Below are 21,543 nucleotides of genomic sequence, written 5' to 3' on the forward strand. Positions count from 1 at the left end.
CAAGACTGGATATATAAAAGTACTGATCATGTCAAAAAAATTGCTCTGTTCATCTTTTTCTTCCCGCCCATCCACCTGCTGCTTCCTTCTCCCAGCACATTCTGACGGGCCTGTGAGGTGGCTCTGGGAAACCTGCCCCACATCCTCTGGTTCCAACAACAAAATTGTCATCAGACCTGACTGAGTCGAGTATGCACTGCACACATGCACAGTTGTATTTTAGCTTCTCTTTGGGGAGCTTGCCTCCTTTGGCTTTTTTTCAACCAGACTTTTAAATATATACTTCTGCAAATCTCAAGTTTCTGCTGAGCTTGCTAATATCTTTCTCTGGTGCATGTGGTTTGGACTACATACAGCATCAGTAGTCACCATGTGAAGCTAGGGAATTATATAATCTCTCCTTAATCCAGTAATCAACACTTATATTGTACCCATATTTCTAATATATAGACTTTACATTATCTAAATATATTCAATTATTCTCATCTATGGATCCTTTTTTTTTTTGGTCTCAATCATGACTTCTTTGGATAGACCCTCTCTCTGGAATGAGAACAGTGTTTGTATCAAATGGGATCCCAAATTGTAACATAGCTTGGATAGAAATGCACCTTTGAATAGGCCAGTTTGCATGAAATGTTAATCCATGGGTTGTATAAATCATGGCTTGTCAGGGTTGCATGGGAATAAGTGAGCCTGTTGCCTCCCGCCCACTTGTCACTTCCACTTCACATTCACTTTCATCAACAACTTAGAATTTGATCCCATGGTTTATTGTTGGCTTAAAATTCTGGGTTGCTTGTCCCTCAACAGCCCAGAATTCTGAGTTCACACATTACATCAAACAACATATGGATGGGGCATTCCTGGGATATTGATGAAAGTGGATGCAATGCAGAAACAGTGAGCCTGCAGGAGGCAGCACACTTGCCCGCTCTGGTGTGGCCCTGCCAATTCATGGGTTAAACAAACCTGTTATGTGCAAACTAAATCAATATGTATAGCAGTGTGTACAAGATGGTCTGCACTGTTATTTTTGAGTTATATCTTGCACCCTTAGGATGATTCCAGATGAGACTTCTATCCCTGTTTCATGCACAGAACTTTACAAAGATCCAGACATTATCTTCCACTTTTAACCCTCCTGTGATTTTCCATCACTCCTTCAATCTTTTTTTCCGTCCTTACCACAAAAAACAAAAACAAAAACACTGTCTTTAGACTGTTAGTACTAGGAGCCCTCCATCTGGAAGCACTGCTAGAATCTCCATTTCATCCTATAATGCTGGCTAAGCAAGGACTTTGGATCAACTTTCATTTACACTTGCTGATCCCTAACCTAATTCAATAATCTGAAACAACCCCGCTGATATGCAAAATATGGGAACTCTGGAACTTGCATATGCCTGATTGTTGAGCAATTGTTTTAATCAAGCCAGATTCTGAACTGGCTAAGCCAGAGCCCTGTTGGGGAAAACCCCTTCATTCATGAAGTACCACCAATAAATACATTAGCAGATTTTTTCAGTCATTAAGGATAGGATCCTCCAGTCAATATCTACAGATAGTATTCAAGAAGCCTTGGACGATTTTGCACACGGAACTCTGTTTCGCACAGACACCACCCACCCACACACACACATTAGATGTTTAGGGCCAAAACAGTGCTAAATTAGGGTGACCATATGAAAAGGAGGACATTTCACCAGGTTCCCCATATATACAAATGAAATTCCCTTTTCAATACAACTGTTAAAGATACAGGAGCCCTGTCCTCCTTTTCATATGGTCACCCTATATTTTGCCTAATCAATGGACAGTTGCTGTAGCATCAGTATCTGAAGCTTCTATGGATCTCAAGTTACATCTTATTCAGCAAAAAAAAAAAAATGTTTCGGGTTTATTGGACTCCACAACTCCTTTTCAATAAGGGTTTGTCTAACTTGCACAATTGTTGGAGATGTAATGCATCTAATGCTCCTTTAACTCGTATGTTTTGGCAATGCCCAGTAGTTGCCCCCCTTTTGGGAGGAGGTTTTAATATGGATAAACTTTGTACTGAAACAATCTATAACATGGAACGATGTGCATGTCCTCCTAAATTACCTACCGGCTTCTTGGAAGTTAACACATGGTCAGCGCAGATGGATCTTCAGAGCCCTTATGACAGCTAAAGACTTATATTATCACATTGGAAGGACAAATCCACACTGTCAACTTTTGAATGGGTGTTATATAGATGCAACTTGCAAGTAGATAACTATACGGATACCTGGTCTGCTTTTCTTGAAACCTTTGTATCTCTCTCCCTTTTTTAAAATGAATGATACATATGATGGAAAATGATGATAATCTCATATATGTAACGTATGGTGTGTCGTCGTCCCCCCCTTGCGTTTTCCCAATGTATTTTCTGTTCTGTTTTGTTGGTATTCACAATAGAACTAAAACTAAAACTCTTTTCAGGAAAAAGAATTGAGTTGGTAAATTTTCACTCAACTTTCTAACTGCAAATAGCTCCACTCTTCTTCCCTCCTGTCATTTTCCGTTCCCCACTTCCATGGTGGTTGTTTTACTCTCTGCCTTGTCAGGGCTCCGAGGAAACACACTGATCTGGTTTGGTTGATCAAAACAGCCCACCATGGCTTAATTAACTCACGGGAAGGATTTGAATTTGGTCTTTTCTTGGGGTACACAAGGGCTGTTTAACCATCCCACAACCCCTGCTGCCTGGGTTTGCATGACACAGCAATAGTCAAACTGGCCACTTGAATATGCTGCAGTCCACCATGGCTTTTATCACACTGACATTCCCATATAGTGTTACCCCTCTGTAGTGCAAACCTCACCCCTTGTTGCTTTCTACTACCACTCAGTTCTTGCCTTGTTGGTAAGTGCACACCAAGGATTAGGCAACCTTTTTGGCAATTTGAAAAATTGTCTTGGGCACCACCACAAAATGGCTGCCATGGGAGGCATGGCAAAGGACAGTTAAGGGCAAAGAGGAGGAACCTGGGAACTACAGACCAGTCAGTCTGACATTCATCCCTGGGAAAATTCTGGAGCAGATTATAAAGAAGTCAATCTGTAAACACCTTGAAATCAATGCAGTGATTACTAGAAGCCAACATGGATTTGTTCCTGACAAATCAGACTAATTTGATTTCATTTTTTGATCAGGTAACCTCCCTTGTGGACTTTGGGAATGCTGTGGATGTCATATATCTTGACTTCAGCAAAGCTTTTGACAAAGTACCACATGACATTCTGATTAACAAACTAGCTAAAAGTGGGCTAGATGGAACAACTATTAGGTAGAGTATTTATCAATGGAACCTTCTCAAACTGGGGAGAGGCAACGAGTGGGGTACCGCAGGGCTCAGTCCTGGGCCCAGTGCTCTTCAACATTTTATTAATTATTTGGACGAGGAGGTGCAGGGAACGCTTATAAAATTCACAGATAACACAAAATTGGGTGGGATAGCTAATAACCTGGAAGACAGAAACAAACTTCAAAGTGATCTTGATAGGCTGAAGTGCTGGGCTGAAAACAACAGAATGAAATTTAATAGGAATAAATGCCAACTTCTACATCTAGGAAATAGAAACCAAATGTGCAGTTACAAGATGGGTGATACTCAGCTCAAAAATACTACAAACGAGAAGGATCTTGGAATTGTAGATCGCAAGCTGAATATGAGCCAACAGTGCGATATGGCTGCAAGAAAGGCAAATGCTATTTTGGGCTGCATTAATAGAAGTATAGCTTCCAAATCATGTAAGGTACTGGTTCCTCTCTGTTTGGCCGTGGTCATCTAGAGTCCCGTTCTGGGCTCCACAATTCAAGAAGGACGCAGACAAGCTGGAGCGTGTTCAGAGGAGGGCAACCAGGATGATCAGGGGTCTGGAAACAAAGCCCTATGAAGAGAGACTGAAAGAACTGGGCATGTTTAGCCTGGAGAAGAGAAGATGGAGGGGAGACATGATAGCACTCTTCAAATACTTAAAAGGTTGTCACTCAGAGGAGGGCCAGGATCTCTTCTCGATCCTCCCAGAGTGCAGGACACGGAATAATGGGCTCAAGTTAAAGGAAGCCAGATTCCAGCTGGACATCAGGAAAAACTTCCTGACTGTTAGAGCAGTACGACAATGGAATCAGCTACCTAGGGAGGTTGTGGGCTCTCCCACACTAGAGGCCTTCAAGAGGCAGCTGGACAACCATCTGTCAGGGATGCTTTAGGGTGGATTCCTGCATTGAACAGGGGGTTGGACTCAATGGCCTTGTAGGCCCCTTCCAACTCTGCTATTCTATGATTCTATGATAACCTGCTCAAAAGACTGAGTACAAGGCAGAGGTGGGGTCAGAGCCCTAATATGTTAAAGAACTCTTCATCACAACAGTTAAAGCTGCATGAGCCCTACCCTCTTTTGTATCTGATCACTCTAGCTATACTCCTGCAGCTTGAACTGTTGTGATATAAGCCTTAGCTAGACCTAAGGTTTATCCCGGGGTCGTCCCTGCCTGCTCCTGGGATATCCTGTGTGTCATTAACATGAACAGGGATGACCCCGGGACGATCCCAGGATAAACCTTAGGTCTAGCTAAGGCTGAAGAGGAATTTCACCAGGTGCTGCATGCATACAAATGACACCGACTGAAATTCCCTTTGGGATACAACTTGTTAAAGATACAAGAGCCCTGTCCTCCTTTTCATATGGTCACCCTAGTATTGGGGGCAACCAGCAGTCCAGCAGGAAGCCAGCCAAAATTAAATTATTATCTACTGCTGTGATTTGTATTTCACGTTTGTAAACTGCCTTGCAGGCTGTTGCTGTGAAAAATCGGGATATGCCTTGAAAATAACAACATATATTATAAATCTCTGAGGTCACAATGATGCCTACACCACAATGCTCCTGAGTTCCAACTGAAGTGTCAGTTGCTGCTTTTCATTTCAAAATGCGCTTGAGACAATTTGGGAGCAGAGTGAATTACAGAGAACGTTGCTAGGTTCACAGTGAGTTTAGCTATGTATTGAATTTACAGACAGGACTCCTTTGTATTTCATTCATGTGTTAGTTAGTTGTTCAAGTATTACTAATTTAGGTAACAACTACTAATACAAGATTAGTGTACCATCATGCCGGCAAATCCATTTACCTGGTAGGGGACTTGATGGAATTGTATTCTATTTTAGGTTTTCTGTACAAACCATATGTAAATATATTTTGGGGGACCCAGAATTACTATTAGATCACTCTGTCTCCAGCATTCCTTGTAAATCCTGGAAAATATGTGCGGAGAAACAGTTTCTCTATAAAAATGAGCCCACAAGTTTCTAGATCTCTTAAATGGTCACTTGCCGCCCTTTGCAAAGAAAGTTTGCTTTTTGATAAAGATCACTTGATAACAGCTCCCACAGAATTGGCAAAAGGTGTGTTCCAAGTTTGCAAACAGACTCAATTTGTGGATTTTAAGGTGGTTATCATGTTTACTGTGCTGAAGTCCATGGGGGGGACGGGGTGTATGAATTCACTATTGGCATTTACTATACTTCCTACAAAATATACTGAAAGTATAGCACAAACAGCAAGTATATATACCATTAGCAAACTCATTCACCCATTGTGGATCCTTAGGAGGCCAAAAAGGCACCACATGAGGGAGGCATCAGCCAGTGTGGAGGAACCCCAAGGTTTGCAGAAGAACACACCACCGCCACAAAAAAGAACTGTAGTAAAAATAGGAGGACTAGGGCAGATCAGAATATACCTCCCCAGCAGAATGTTAAGTGGGAGGGGGGAGGAGGAGGAGGAGGAAGAGAGAGAGAGAGAGAGAGAGAGAGGTGCTTTCTTCACATTCTTGGCTGATTGGATAAATTCTGAACAAAGTCTTTCAGGAAGAAGGGACTTACAATTACAGCAGAAAGTAGGGCAGGATCTACACTACTGCTTATAACGGTTTATAATGGTTATGACAACTGTTCAGGCCCAGGACACATTACATATAAAGTTTTCATACCATTTTAAAAGTGTTATATCCTGCTTGGTGTAGATTGGCCCTAGGTCAGGATCTACACTACTGCTTTAAAATGGCTTATAGCACTTTTGACAACTGTTGGGGCCCAGGACACGCTCCACATAGAGTTTTCAAAATGTTTTCAAAGTTTTTTGTCCTGCTTGGTGTAGCTCTGGCCAGGAGTCATGTAACTGGGCATGCCCATGAGTACCTTCCACACATCTTGCTATCTCCTGCTAATGGGAGAACTCACTGGAACTGAAGCATCCCAACACCTTGGACGCTTCAAGGGGCTTTAGGATCCTGGCATACAACCTCTCCTTCCCTGTGCAGAAAGAATTGTAAGTTTGAGACAGTTGTGGGCAGGCTCCATCACAGTCAAGGGTGCTCAAGGCAGTGATATAAATCTTAATGGCCCCCCTCACTCCACAATTGGCTCTTCATATCAGAGCATAATTCATGGAACATAATGTGAAGTAATATTAAACAAAAAGGGGAGCCTTTGTACGTGTACAGTGTGCCTTTGTCCTACCACTGTAGAGTCACTGCAATATATTCTGCCTCTGGACCTGTTTGCACAATCATGGAGGCGAATATAAGCCATGGTGGCTTATTCCCGCCCGCCCCCCACCCCCACCCCCATCCCCCGCACACCTAATCATGTGAACCCAGTCACTGAGTCTCTAAAAGAAATGCAGACTCTCCAAATCCCTTCCCATGTAGGGTGACCATATGAAAAGGAGGACAGGGCTCCTGTATCTTTAACAGTTTCATAGAAAAGGGAATTTCAGCAGGTGTCATTTGTATATATGGAAAACCTGGTGCAATTCCCTCTTCATCACAACAGTTAAAGTGCAGGAACTATACTAGAGTGACCAGATTTAAAAGAGGGCAGGGCACCTGCAGCTTTAACTTTTGTGATGAAGAGGAAATTTCACCAGGTTCCCCATATATACAAATGAAATTCCCTTTTCAATACAACTGTTAAAGATACAGGAGCCCTGTCCTCCTTTTCATATGGTCACCCTATTCCCATGCCCTCAAACCACCTTCTGAATTAATGAGATTACTCTTCTAGTGTGTGTGGCAGTGATAGAGGGGGGATACTAGGCAGGCACGAGCCTGTCATGTTTTAAATTAAGCTCTCTGTATTTGTAATAACAGGCACAGTATTTCCCTGATATGGAAAGACACTGATGGGAAGCTCTAGCAGACTGTTGGATTTCTGCCTGTCATACAGCTGATAGAGCAATAGAGCCCTTTTAAAGGGAGAGATGAGGGAAAGGTGCTATCCCTATTATTTATTTATTTATTACATTTTTATACCGCCCAATAGCCGAAGCTCTCTGGGCGGTTCACAAAAACTATCCCTATTAGGGTGGCTCAAATCTGTGGCCTTTAAAAAAAAAAGGATGCAGAAAGACATCGCTGTTAAATCACAATAAATATGACCCTGCATCTAATAAATATGTCCCTGCATCCAGTTTTTGTCCCTGCATTCATGGAAGATTCTGTCCAAGGCTGAGTGAGTTTTTCAGCTGTTACTGGGGGCAATTCCAAAAAGTGTGAAGTGCCAGGGGATAATTGACAGCCTGGAGTTAACAAAAGGTGGAAATGGAACTAAATGTTTTAAATAAGCTTAGTTCTGGAAGTTGAGAAACACAAAGGGTTAAGGAAGGCTTGGTGGCAGCTTTCTCCGAACTTTCTCAACCACTCCCAAAACAAAATAATGTGTCAAAAGTAATAAAGAGAATATTTAATTCAGTCCTACCACCACCCCGGCCTACCCCCAAAACAGCTAACTGAGGACTGAGTTATTACAGGTTAAGTAAATAATGAAGCAGACTGTGTTCAGTTCCTCATATTAGGAATGGTGGCATAGTTCTGCCAACTTCAGTGAAAAGGGCCCAGATGTAGAGATAGGTAGCGCAGGGTTACTTTGGTTCATTGATAAGGACACTATCATTATAAGCAAACCATCCCACCTCCTGTTTGCTCATGACCCTGAATGGTGTTTTCTTAACTTTCCCCAGGATCATTATCAAAATGCTGCTTTGTGTTTTAATAATATCTTCGTTGGTGTCCGGCTTCAAGCCACCTTGAGGCCCAGTACTGGAAAAAGGCAGCATAGAAGAAGAAGAAGAAGAAGAAGAAGAAGAAGAAGAAGAAGAAGAAGAAGAAGAAGAAGAAGAAGAAGAAGAAGAAGAGACAATCCTCACTAAGAATTGTATGAGCTGGGGGAATTCCCATGATGTTGAGGGATCAGACATCTCCCCTTCTCCCAGTGCAATGCTGGGTTTTTCATTTGTTTCTTTTACTCGTTTCACAAGATTCATCAGACACCTTTCCAAGGCGATCAAAAATATTTTATTAAGAAAATATCATCTAAAAACAAAGAAAAACCAATACCAAAACACTCCCCCCCAAAAAAAACCCCCCACCACATATACACACACACACACTTTCGTTTGGGAAAATGTTATATTTGAAGCATTTATACTTTGATGCTCAGCTATTCTGAATGTCCACATACAGAAGTGTAAAGGCAGCCCTGGCCTTGTTTACATCAGTGTTCCATACTCTTCCAGAGATCATTGTGTGTTGTACGAACCACTCCAATGACCTAAATCCTAACCCCTAATCCAATGTTTGTCTGCAAGCTTTGTTTGCAAGTGCGTAAAAGGCAGCATAACGCAAGAGAGTTCTACAAAAAGTGGTGAAGTAACCCTCTCTCCAGCAACTTGAAAGCCTCTCAGGGGTACAGAAGGTCAATTATATTCTCTCCATTTACTCCTACTATGGATTCAAAAGTTCCCCTGAAGACCTAACAGTACACTTAATGGACTGGACTGTCTCTTACTATTTCAGAACTCAAGAATTGCATCCTGAAATCAGATGTACAAAGGCAAATGTTTCCTATACAAACCATTTTAAGCAACATTGACAGTTTCTCTGAGTGTTCATTATTCTTAATGCATTGCATTGGCACCATTGCATGCATCTTTTCACCCCTTTGGGGACTGTATATAAAGAGATATTTTTGTTCCACACATTCATAGAAGTTTTAATCTGTATTTGAAATCAACATCACTTGTGGGTTGCAAAACACCGAGTCCTGCTCGTGATTGGTCTAAAGAAGGGCATCTGACATTCTTGTCGTCAAGCTCCACTTCAAAATAGGAAAGCAGCAAAGTCAGAAACTGCTTAATTTCATGAACTGCAAACAATCTTCCAGGACATTTTGCAAGTCCTGTTCCAAATGGCATATAATAATATTTCAATTTGCGACCATTGCGGTAGAAAGTGGTCTTTTCTTCTCCATTTTCTTCAAGATAACGGTCATACTTGAATGTCTGAAACAAAGGCCAAAACAATGCAGTTGTAAACTCAAGTTCGTTTAAGGTCACCATAAGATTATTTCTGATTTACCAATGAAACGTGAAATGTGTGCCTTGTCCTCGTATATAGGGCATTCCTCAACAAACTTGCCTTACTAGTCATTCTGGACTGTTTTTCAAAAGGTAAAAATAACATACAAATACTGAAATAAATGCATCTTTAATTACATAAATATTGAAGTGCAAAGTAAATTCCAACATCACTCGTTCCAGAGTTATGAAAATAGTACACTCTTTTGTAAAGAGCCACAAGTTTAAATTAAATGAAGATTCTATAAATTTCTGGAATGTATCAAACTCACATTTCAATATGAATACGTTTTAAAACAGCCCTGTGGGGACCATTAGCAGCTTCAGAAGAGGAAAAAGTTTGGTGTGGAAATGGAGAGGTATTTATCCCTTTTCCTCCTCACCATGATTCTGATCTAGCTTTAGGGCATCTGGGCCTTTTCTAAAGAAAAATACATGGCCAATTATAAGCAGATTAGTTAAAATGCCTTTAATATTGTCCCTCAGTGGTATTTCCACTGTCCATTGATACTGGGGTCTGTGCTTAGTATTTATTACAGAAGTTCTGAATGCTAAGGAGCTTTTACTGCCTAGTGCCTACCAGTTCATAAGTAAATATACAGATGTATTCTTTAATTCCAGCTGGCCTTGGGTGGCTGGGTTTCCAGAGAGATTCTAAAAGGGAAGGATTTGATTTTCCATTTCATGTGCAACTGAAGTTTGAGAAGAATTCCTATGCATAACTGGACTGTGGATATTCCTCCCTTATCAGACAGGAGAGTCATTGATGCCTCTGTGCTGTTAGGAAGTGCCTGACAGCCTTTGATAGGTAAGGCTTAGAGGGTATACAACACACTTGCCCAACACAAGATTCTTTTTAGGCAATTCTGTATACACTTACCTTGGAATAACCCACATTCAACTAAATGGGACTTACCTCTGTGCAAACAGGTATAGGATAATTCTATTGATCTGACTTGTTTACTAAAGTTAGAGCTTGTTTGGCATCCAACTAATGGTGCTAAGTGTTTCTTTTTCTTTTTTGCCTTATCCAGAACACTGAACTAATTCCTTTTATTTCTGGTAAAAAGCTCTCACATACCCCAGAGTTCATCTAGCAAAAAAACAGTGTGTGTGTGTGTGTGTGTGTGTGTGTGTATCCTATAGAGAGACAACACTATTGATGTTGAGTGCTTTACTGCAAGCAACGTACCAAATTCTGCTGAGATATGCAGTTGTATTTGAAGCTGTAAATTACTCACCAGGGGATCAGAATAGATTTCTGGATCAAAATGCAACAGCTGGGGATAAAGAGCTACGGCGTCATCTTTGCGGATATTGTAGGAGCCGCTGCTTAATTGCAAAACGAAATCTTCCTTTGCAACTCTGACTGTCATGGATGCACTCGAGAGCCTTATTGCTTCCTTGATAATGCTATCTGGGTGGTGAAAAAAGGAGCCTTTAACCTAAATACTGTCTGCTTCTGCACAAATTGTGAAATCGAAAGTAATGTCACCTACTAAAACAAGGGGGGATCTACACTACTGCTTTAAAGCGCTTTATAACAGTTTTGACAACTGTTGGGGCCTAGGACACACTGTATATACAGTTTTCAAAATGTTTTCAAAGTGCTTTAAAGTGCTTTAAAAGCAGTTGTGTAGATCCCCCCAAGAGGTCATTGGGGACAAGAAAGAAAAGAAACTGATTGGTCTAACATATCTGGATGCTGTTTTTTCATTGGTGTAACATGTTTAATAATGTGACCAGACTATTGTATAGCTGATTCATTCCAATGATTAGTACTCCCTAAACATTGGCGGGTATTTGTTGGTCATTAGTATGTGGTGGAAGTTCCAAGTACTTCAATACATGTTAACCAAGCATACCTAATACAGGCATGTCATCCAGCTGTTTTCGATTCAGGGAAACAGGTTTCCTACTTGAGTCTATCTTTTCACCAGCATTTTCTAATACCCTTTGCATCTCTTTAGTAGCTGCTTTCATTGCTTCTGGGTTCCTGAAATAAAAAGGCATATTGAAATCACAATACAAATATTGGCCATAATCTAGTCCATACAGTGAGCGTCAACAGAAGCACAAGTGTCGCTGCCTAGAGGTATCCCATGATGGGGATGAGTTGCAGACAGGCCTTATTAGAGTGCTCTGAGCGGGTTTCTTGGAAGGTCAAGCTGGACTCAAGGAAAGACTTGAGCCCTGGCTGCCTTAGCTATCCTAGTCCCAGCAGGAAACGTGTGGTTGCTTGCGCAAGAGCTCAGCCTACTCAAAACCTCCTTGTGATCAGACTACCACATTCCACAGTACCACCCAAATCCAGCGTTCCAGTACATAACACCCCCTTCTCCGAACAGCCTGCCTTCGGCCAAGACCCTCAAGTATCTGTTCAAGATTAAGCTGAGTACTCAAGCTACCCTATCTTGGCTTGTAGAAGAACAAGCTCTTGGACTGGGGTGTTCAACCTCTTCCAGCCCAAAGGCCACATTTCATTTTGGAGAAGCTCTCAGGGGCCTCACATTCCAGTCATAGGTGGGACCAAAGGCTACAGAGGTAGGATCAAAGGCTAAAGGGCAGGACCAAAAATACCAGCATATTTTAGCTTAACACTTTTTCTGCCAGTAACCAACCTTAGGAGAGGCATCTCAACCTTTTAGAATGGAGGAGGGGGATGCCCAAAAGCCAGGAAATCACCAAATGATTAGTAGTTGGGGGAAAGGGGGTGCGGCCATCTGGGGAACCCTGGAGGGTCACATTGGGATCCAAGGAGGGCTGGAGTTTGCCCCCTGAGCTTCTGCATTCCTGCTCTAGAAAATGGAACTTTGCATATTTTAACTAAACTGATCTGTAGAACTAAATTCATATCTGTAACAGATAGCGTGTCAACACGCACATTTAAAAATTGCTGTAAAACCAGTGTATACAAGGAAGAACCTTAGGTGCCGTCAGCTAACTTTAAAAGCTTTCAGTGAGAACTGGATGACTGACCACAATTCCTGAGACTGGAAGCTTTTTCTTATGCTCTGAAAGCATCCATTAATGCAAGGCATGGGCAGCGCTGCTGTGCATTCCACAATAATGCTTATCTTTATTGATTGGAATGGATCTATGAAAGCATAACTACCGTAGCATTGTAAAAGGTTTTATTGGCAAAAGGCACTATGTACAGAATAATCCATGGGTAACCTTATGGTCCACAAACATGATCAGAAATATGAGGGAATGGAGAGATTAAAAACACACCCACACCTTAATGAACACAAATGCAGGACAATACAGATTAAAGAATGATGACCTTGCAGGGCATCCACCCGGCGAGTTCGCCAAGCGCTACTTGGCCAGCCCTGTTCCGAGAGCCAGCCAGGCTGAGTGCTCTGTGATGCACACTTTCTGGGGCCTCCAGAAAGTGCACAAATCCCCCAGCATACTATTAACATGCATGGGGAATTGTGCACTTTCCGGAGGCCCCGGGAAATGCACTTTGCTTCCCTCCACACCGCGCCAATTGTGGGCTTAAAGGCCCTCTTGTATTAAGAGGAAATTTGCATATTTTCCCTCGCTGTGGTCATGGCAGCCGCCCAGAGTTCTGCCTGAGCCCCCTTTGTCCTGCAGGCACAATGGGGCAAAAATCCACCAGGTGCATCCGTCGAGGCCTGGGAGGGCCAGATGCAGGAGCATCCGCTGCCCTCATGGGCCCAGGCAGTTTTTTGCCCCATCACTAATACAGAATGCCCAATGTACCAAGTCATAAAATGTCCACCATAGTAAATTTCATTTGGTAAATGAAACTTACTATGATCTGAGGTAACTGATTTGAGGCTGATCTGAGACTAATCTGAGGTAACTGCAATCAAGAGGAAGCAGCACAATATCGAACAGGTTTCTCCAGTGATGTGTCCCTGGACACATTTTTTGGTGCCTACCAGGCTTCCTGCCTCTCCAGTTTTGTTTTGTTTTTATTTCTTGAGATTTTGTTTTTAACTGTGAAGGTAGCATGCATGCTGCAAAGCAAAATGCTGCCCTCCAGTACCATCTTTATCTGGGTTCAAAAGCATTGTTTTGTGTTTCAGAGCGCAGATCCCATTTCTGCCTTGAATTTAGGATCTTGGGCAAGTTACTTTTCTTTTCATTTTGCCATTTTGCCTTCTCAGAAATGATTTCTTTTGTGTGACCAGCCGTGACCACCATGGCAGAATGGGCAAGCCCCTCATGGCAGCCATTTTGCGAGAGCAATCATGACACACTGTCAAAACTCCAAAAGTGCTCACTGAGCCAAAAAGGCTGGGGACCATTTCTATAGTAGCAGAGCCAATGTAGGTACTCACCTCATAAGATAGAATGAGCTCCAAAAGGTAGCAGGTATTGTGTTAGCTTGTGAAGCCCACAGGATTGCAAGATGGGTCTTTGCTTTTTCCTTGTCATCAAAAGTGGAGAGAGTATCGTTTAAAAACATGCGGAGAGAAATGAGTTGAGAAATGTTCTCCCTTTTTTTAAGGTTCTCGTGGAGCAATGCCTCAGCCAGCTTCTCTCTTGCACTGTGGGCACTTTTGAATAGGTGGATTGGCAGACCAGCTACAAGAGCTGGAAAAATTTGGTCAAACTCCTTAAAGTTCTTCAGAGCATTGAGGATAATTGCTCTCTGGGCTTCTTGGTTAGAAGAAAGGATATTGTCATGGCCTGTGTTAAACTCTGAACCAAACAGGGTTAAAAACCCAGATTCAAACATCACACGGCAGCAGAATTCATAAAGCTTATTGGTAATCCAATCATTTGTTTTTGGTGCAACTGACTCCACCATGACGTAGTGCAGATTTTCCATCATAGCTTCATTGAGAAATGTTAAGGCATTACCCTGTAGGGTTCGAGTAAAGGTCTGTTGCATATTCTCAGTGGTGTTTCCATCTTTTGGGTCAATGCTCCCATGTCCAAACACCTGTCACCAAATATAGGCGATGTTAATTGCACCCATCATCATCCTTTCTATCCATCCATCCATTCATCCACCCACCCAGCCATCCAATCTCTTCTCCCTCCCCTTGCTGCCATGTGAACAGTGTGCTGATTTTAAAGACTATTCCACCCATGAGGGCTTGAGGAGGGGCAGCAAGGGTTGTGTTCAGTGCTATAATTCCACTGGTGCAGAACATCTACATAAACATCATTTTCATCTTTGTGCAAGGACCAAATCCAATATTTTGATTCCACTTACACAAGTGGTTGAGCAACTCATTACAACTAGGTATTGCTTGCACTACTAGCACTGCTAGTGGTTGCAGAAGTGCTAGTGAAATAATGCCACCTCTTGTACTTTTCCTGGTAGTATAGCTTTGGGTAAAGCCGACAGAAAGCTCTGGCGTGGGCTGGTCCATGAAGTCATGAAGAGTCGGAAACGACTGAACGAATAAACAACAAAGAACTGAAAAGTTCTTGTGTGTAAGAATATTGTGCACAGTGCTTTGGATCCTGGCCTAAGTGAATAATAATGTACAAGAGAAATCAGATGCAAATTATTTTCTACATAATTTAGAGCAGGAATATAAAAGAAAAGCAAAAGACTGAGGAATTAATAAACATGTAGCCTACTGATTGATGCTGATAAATAAAGTATGGCTATTTAGGACCCTTATTCAGTATCCATTTAAGCTGAGAGGACTTTTAAAGTGTCTCCAATAGGAGTTGGAAGTAGGCTCTGATTTTACAAAGGCAGATAAGAAAATGATATTAACTACTAAATTTGAAAGTAACCTTTAAGCTTTTCTTTCAGATTACAGAAACCATCACTTTAATGGCTATCTGTTTGGCAAAAAAGGCTATATTTTAAAGAGGACCATGGATCTGAAAACCAGCCAGCCAGACGACTTTGCTCTCTGGAGGAATCTGATGGGGAAGAGAAATCTTTTGGAATGTTAAAGCTTTCAACCCTCATGAACAAATGCCGGTGAGACCACGTTACACCAGTCCTTTTACAACTTCATTGGCTGCCAGTCCAGGTCTGGGTCCGATTCAAAGTGCTGGTATTAACAGTCCTAAACAGTTTGGGCCCAGGTTATTTGAAGGAAGCCTCCTTCCATATGTACCTGCCCGGACCTTAAGATGATCCACAGGGGCCCTTCTCTGTGAGCCCCTGCCAAAGGAAGTGAGGCAGGTGGCAACTAGAAAGAGGGCTTTCTCTGCAGTGGCAAAGGACCATAGAGGTCCACCTGGCGCCTACACTGTACTCCTTTCATCGCCAGCTGAAGACCTTTTTATTCTCTCAGTATTTTAACACTTAATTTTAAATTAAATTTAAATTTTACTGTTCTAATTCTGTATTTTAATCTTATATCAATTTCTGCTGCGTGGTTTTATCCTGGTTGTGCTTTTTATACTGTATTTTTGTATTTGTTTTTAGACTTGTTGCTTGTTTTATTATGGTTTAATTTTTGTGAACTGCCCAGAGAGCTTCGGCTATTGGGCGGTATAAAAATATAATAAATAAATAAATGTAAATAACTCTTATTGTTGTCCCTTAACCAGGGATTTAAAGGCCCGCTTCCCCGGCGCGTTAATAGCCAATCAAACACACGAGGCTGGAGAATACACTTAATCCATTTACTTCCGATACTGCAGTATGGGGGTGCTCTCCGGTTCCACAAGATGGAGTACCCAGAACAAATGAATCTCACAGTATATATAGGCCCTGACTACAAGAGGGTGTTAGTCTCTTTCTAACCCTTCTATTGGTCAATTCTGGATTAGCAAATTAAGTTACGTTCAATTTTCAAGTTAAGGTGCATAATCTCAATGAGTCATAGGTTACATTCGATGCTCTATTGGTTGAAAGTTTTTCCCTTTGTCTGCTAGGACATGATGTCCACCATTAAGGAATGCAAATCTGGCATATAGCCACCCTTTGGCAGAGAAGCCATCTTTAACCCTTGGCACATTACATTCATTAGAGAGATGAAATCTCTCTCTGGGGACATCATTGTTGTTCTTTAAGGCTACAATGTATCTGTGTAGGCCTGAGCCCTAAACCTCAGTAGTTGCTGCGTATGGACAGGTTCTCAATGGGGAGAGAGGGACAATTGCTTTTAAGACTTCTAGATGGGGCCTGGATCAGTTAAGTTCAATTTTGATTGGTCTGGGAAACATCAAACTCTGATTTTTTTTTATTTATTTAAGGATTTTTATGCTGCCATTCAGCCAAAAAAGGCTCTCACGGCGGCTTACAAAAGTATTTCTTGACAGTCCCTGCCCACAGGCTTACAATCTAAAAGACATGACACAAAAGAAAAGGGGATTGGGAGGGAGGAGGAGGGGGGGAAAGGAAAGCAAATTCAGGCACTACAATCTTAGTTGCAAAGTTCAGCAGTTACAGTTGACAGCAGGAGGGAGGCGGCTCTCAGCTGGAGCTGGACCCAGGCACGGTGGAGAGGTGCCTGGCTGCTGCTTCCTCCCTCACTGGTGGCCTCTGCAGAGACAGTTGGTAGCAGGAGGGAGGGGGCTCTCAGCTGGAGCTGGACCCAGGCACGGTGGAGAGGTGCCTGGCTGCTGCTTCCTCCCTCACTGGTGGCCTCTGCAGTGACAGTTGGTAGCAGGAGGGAGGGGGCTCTCAGCTGGAGCTGGACCCAGGCAAGGTGGAGAGGTGCCTGGCTGCTGCTTCCTCCCTCACTGGAGGGTTCTTGATTGGTGGAAAAGAGCAGTTAGGAAATGACAGGGGGATCTACACTACTGCTTTTAAAGCGCTTTAAAGCACTTTGAAAACGTTTTGAAAACTGTATATGCAGTGTGTCTTGGGCCCCAACAGTTGTCAAAACTGTTATAAAGCACTTTAAAGTGCTTTAAAGCAGTAGTGTAGATCACCCCCTGGTTAGGGATTCAGTTAATCAGTGGGTGGTCTGAGACAGGGCCGGTTGGTTGGTTGGTTAGTGTGTGTGATAGAAGGATTTGAGAAAAGGCTGAGGAGAAGGTAGATAGCTAAGGCCTGAATATTAAGCCATTCCTTCTCTGTGGGCTAACCATATGAGGCAGGTGAAATCAGGAATAGGGAGCAGGGGGCAGTGTTATGCCAGGAGGCTACCCTAAGATCTTACCAGAAGAAGGTTACACAAACAGTACGCACATATGCACACATGCACATTCACATGCAACTCATATATGGCACCTCTCTCTCCCTTTCTCTCTCACCCACCCCCACAAAAAATTGTATGTTATTTTACCCTAAAATAACATACAATAAATCCTCTGATAGATTATGAAAGCAATTGATATCTGTCCATCTATGTTGGACAACCCAAGCAACACACATTAGCCTTAGTTAACCTCAGAGTTAACTTCCTTTTTTGTAGGTGCCCCTCCAATAGGGCTCTCAGGGGCCTCCAGACAGGGCTTCATGGGGTGTTTACAGGCTGCACCTTTTGCACTCCTGCTCAAAATTAACCCTCACTGTGTTCAGTGTGCTGTGCACAGTAAGAGTGCATAGGATTGCAGCTGGAATCAGTCAAACCTATTCCTAAAAAAATATGGTAGGACTGGCCAGTTAAAATGTTAAACTGAATATTTTTTCCACCAATGGTCTTATGTATACATGCTCTTATACAATACATTATTGCAATTCAGTTCATAGGATCTATACAAGATATTAATATCTGTTACAGCAATCTGCGATTCACTACCTTAAATGCACCAATATTGATTAATCTAAGTCTACAAGTAAAAAAACAATGTTTTATACATTAAGGAAGATCCTTTAAGGCTTATAGTGAAGGTAGCTTGAATTATTGAGATGTATATGGTGAGAAACTAATAACTTAATGGGGATCTTGGTTCTAGAACATCAGTGCAACGTTATGATCATGATGTTGCACTGCCAATGCCAACTTTAGCTATTTGCTCTCATGGTTTTTAGACTGAGCATTTTCTTCCCTTTTTATTATACTTAAAAAGAAAATTTGTTTTATTACTGATGATAATTTTTTTTAAAAAAAAATGCTACCTTTGCAGAAGTTGCAAAGTGGAACTTTTTCCAATCCAGATGTCTTCCTTGTTGCATCACTGCATGATACGAAAAGGGATCTGTGAGAAAATGAACATATTTTCCAGCCAATCGGCAAGTGAAAATGGGGCCATATTTCTTTTGTCTTTCCCGAAGGAAATGGAGAGGATTGGCCCCAAACTGCAAAGCACAGCCGAAATATGGCAGCATCCCATTCTCCAAGGGCGGCTCACTTGGACGTCTGCAAAAGGCAATACATACATGGAGTAGATTAGGGTTGTAAATTAAGGTTTGACCTTCACATTTGCTGTGCAAGCATCTATTTATAGCATGCAACTTCCATCTTTGCTAGAAAGAATTGCCCTCATTTGGGTAATAAATCCACTAAGAAGGCGGTAGATAACCAACAGACAATGACTTTAGCACAATAAAGATGCTTGTTGCCTCAATAATGAGAATGCATCACACATACTGTAAATAAAATTCAGTGAAATTTATTTTCCCTTTTAAACATATCAATTCTACCTTGTTTACTCTTGCATGTTATGCCTTATTGTTTTAAATAGAAATAGTAGTTCGTGGCAAAATATGTTTGTTCAGATAATTTTTATTACCCAGTCAATACTGTAGGCCATGGATGTAAGGGGTTGTTTTTTTTTGAAAGAGATATGAAAATCTGAATGGCTGAATAAAATACCTCTTGGAGATTCAGGCAGAACACCCAGACCCAGACTTGGCAAGTCATTTGGTGCAATAGATGCAATATCTGTTTGATTTAACTTTTGACTGCTCTTCTTTGTTTGCTCTTTTGAACAATATGTCTACTCATATTGCTGGTGCTTGCATGTTTGTGTAGAAATCAAGCTTTTCAGCTCTTACTGAGGTAGCTGATCTACCTCTGCTCTAATTTCATAATGGAGATCTGTGTGCAAAAAGCCACCTCACACAAGCATAGGACAATGTCGAGGTGCAGCACATCCACATGATGATGCTCAACTATGCCCCCTTGAACACTTTGGGTGCATCTCTGGTAGTGCACATAGATGCACTTTCCCCCAGCCAAAGCCATCAAATGCTAGGCACAACAAATTGCCCATAAGTAAAGCTGGACTGCGGCACACATTTATGGCATTGTTAGTATGAATAAGTTATGGCCACCCTATTGAAACCTGAAAATCCATCTCTATTGATTATGAAATTATCCTGATATTATGCATAAATAGGTATCTCATATTTGGACATGCTTCTCTTTAAATCCCAATACAGCAATAAGTCAAGTAACCTTTGAAAGTATGGTAAACTCATGTAAACGGGGGGAAAGCTTAATGGAAAAAGGAATATTGTTTATCATGAATCTCATGGGTAATCAAAGATTGTAAAATCAAATTATCTATTTATTTATTTATTTATTTATTTATTTATTTATTAGCAGATTTCCCTAGAAAATAATAGGCACTTCAGGAGTGTTCAAAAACAACAACAACAGAACAATGTTAAATAACCTGAACCCATCAAAGAAATATAAACTGGTTATTGTAAGCAGTTTTTCCATTTCAGGCTTCATCTTTGAATCAAGCTTGTCATTTCCCAGTATCATTTGGGGGCACAGACCAACAAGTACAAGCTTAATTTGATATGCTGAATTGTTATGTCCTTGCATATATCTCTTCATTTGGGTATCTGAAGCAAATTACAGTTTAATAATACATCTACTTATCTTTCAATGGACAGTAAACATCAATCTTTTAAATCTTTAATTTTAATTTTCAAGAGTAAAACAACTAAAATAGAAAGACTATGAAGACAACATAGGAGAAATGAGAAGTGTTCTGCATATATTATGCAGACCATGTTACCAGCTGATTTCAAAGAATCTGCAATGCTGGCTGCTTCTGATAAATCAGGCTTTTATTATTCCAATTTATATAACTTAATACCTTGCACACATAATGATCCTTGATACTTATGTTGAACAAAGTCAGATTATGGTACATCTCTGCTAATGTTTTCTAAGGCATGTACTGTATACCTGAAAAGTGAATAATTATACCTATTAAATAGTTAAACTAATTTTTGTTAAACATATATTAAAAAAATAAATATACTTATTATGATTTTAAAGGAGAGGAAAAAGTCCAAATTCATCAAAGAATGTATGAAAATAGTCCACCTTACCTTCTTCTTATTCCCAAAACTAAACACACACTACAGCACAGCATCACCACTAGTCCCCATGACAAAACCAGTGCCAACATTTCAGACAACTAAAATGAAATCTCAAGTATGAAACAATGGTTTACACAGAAGTCTGAGACTGATAGAGAAGACAAGGGGCCACTTTTTATATTCAGCAGACTCACCTATTTCACTTCATTGAACTAAAATAACCTATGTAAGCTATTAATTAACCATTTCTGGACAAAATTTCTATGCCTGCAGTTGGACTGAATTCTTTGTAAAGAATTGGATTACATACCTGAGATGGTGGCCTTGAGCTGATTATCGCTTATCAGTGACGGTCAAAAGTAATCAAAGAGCTTTAATAGCTGATAATTAAAATGTCTCTCCAACGTGTTTTGATTTGACAAGTACAGTTTATAGTTCCAGCTTAGCTTTAAGGGAAGTGCCCCCACTCTGGTGACTCCACCCCTATTAGGCTTGCCAAGTTGGAATTCAGAAATAGAGGTGTTTTGCCAGGAAGGTGATAGGATAGGCCAGGGATCAAAACTTGGTTGGTCAAGGTGGATCTAGGATTGAATCTGAGATATTATTCAAAGTCCCTGAGATTTGATTTAAATTGATAACAACAAAAACAATTCTCATTGTAGCGGTACCCAACTGATTTGTTCATTCAATTTGCTGTAGATGTGGTCAAAATGAAGTTCATCTCACTCATCAGTTAAGGTTCTGGAGTGCATGGGGGAAATGCGGTTTAGATGTGCCTAAGTACATTAATATTACCATGAGCCATTCTTGTTTCTTAAAATTCACAAGCTTAAAAAGTGGCTGTATTGTGTGGCTTTCAAGAAACTATACTTATCAGTTCTAAAAGCTTGGGAAACCAAGGTTCCCTCAGAAACCCTACCTAATCTCATTCCTAACCATGGTGGTTACATAACCACAGTTTA

The 21,543-nt window shown here is 41.2% G+C and overlaps 1 protein-coding gene across 6 annotated transcripts in view; it reads right to left on the minus strand.

The window, feature by feature from the left end:
- Positions 1–8,476: 8,476 nt before the first annotated feature.
- Positions 8,477–21,543, minus strand: part of LOC134401121 (cytochrome P450 7A1) — a 33,039-nt gene continuing 19,972 nt past the window's right edge. For 3 of the 6 annotated variants that reach the window (XM_063129848.1, XM_063129850.1, XM_063129849.1), the window contains 5 exons: positions 18,416–18,656; positions 13,764–14,371; positions 11,313–11,443; positions 10,689–10,864; positions 8,477–9,372 (listed from right to left, as the gene is read on the minus strand). In XM_063129848.1, coding sequence (XP_062985918.1) covers positions 9,073–9,372; positions 10,689–10,864; positions 11,313–11,443; positions 13,764–14,371; positions 18,416–18,625 — 1,425 coding nt within the window. In that variant the 5' untranslated portion in view covers positions 18,626–18,656 and the 3' untranslated portion in view covers positions 8,477–9,072. Of the gene's footprint in view, positions 9,373–10,688; positions 10,865–11,312; positions 11,444–13,763; positions 14,372–18,415; positions 18,657–20,352; positions 20,400–20,590; positions 20,739–20,891; positions 20,939–21,543 lie in introns of those variants that run through there. The other 3 variants (XM_063129851.1, XM_063129846.1, XM_063129847.1) reach the window with 3 other exon arrangements.

This window comes from Elgaria multicarinata, chromosome 7, assembly GCF_023053635.1.
Source record: "Elgaria multicarinata webbii isolate HBS135686 ecotype San Diego chromosome 7, rElgMul1.1.pri, whole genome shotgun sequence".
Lineage (NCBI taxonomy): Eukaryota > Metazoa > Chordata > Lepidosauria > Squamata > Anguidae > Elgaria > Elgaria multicarinata.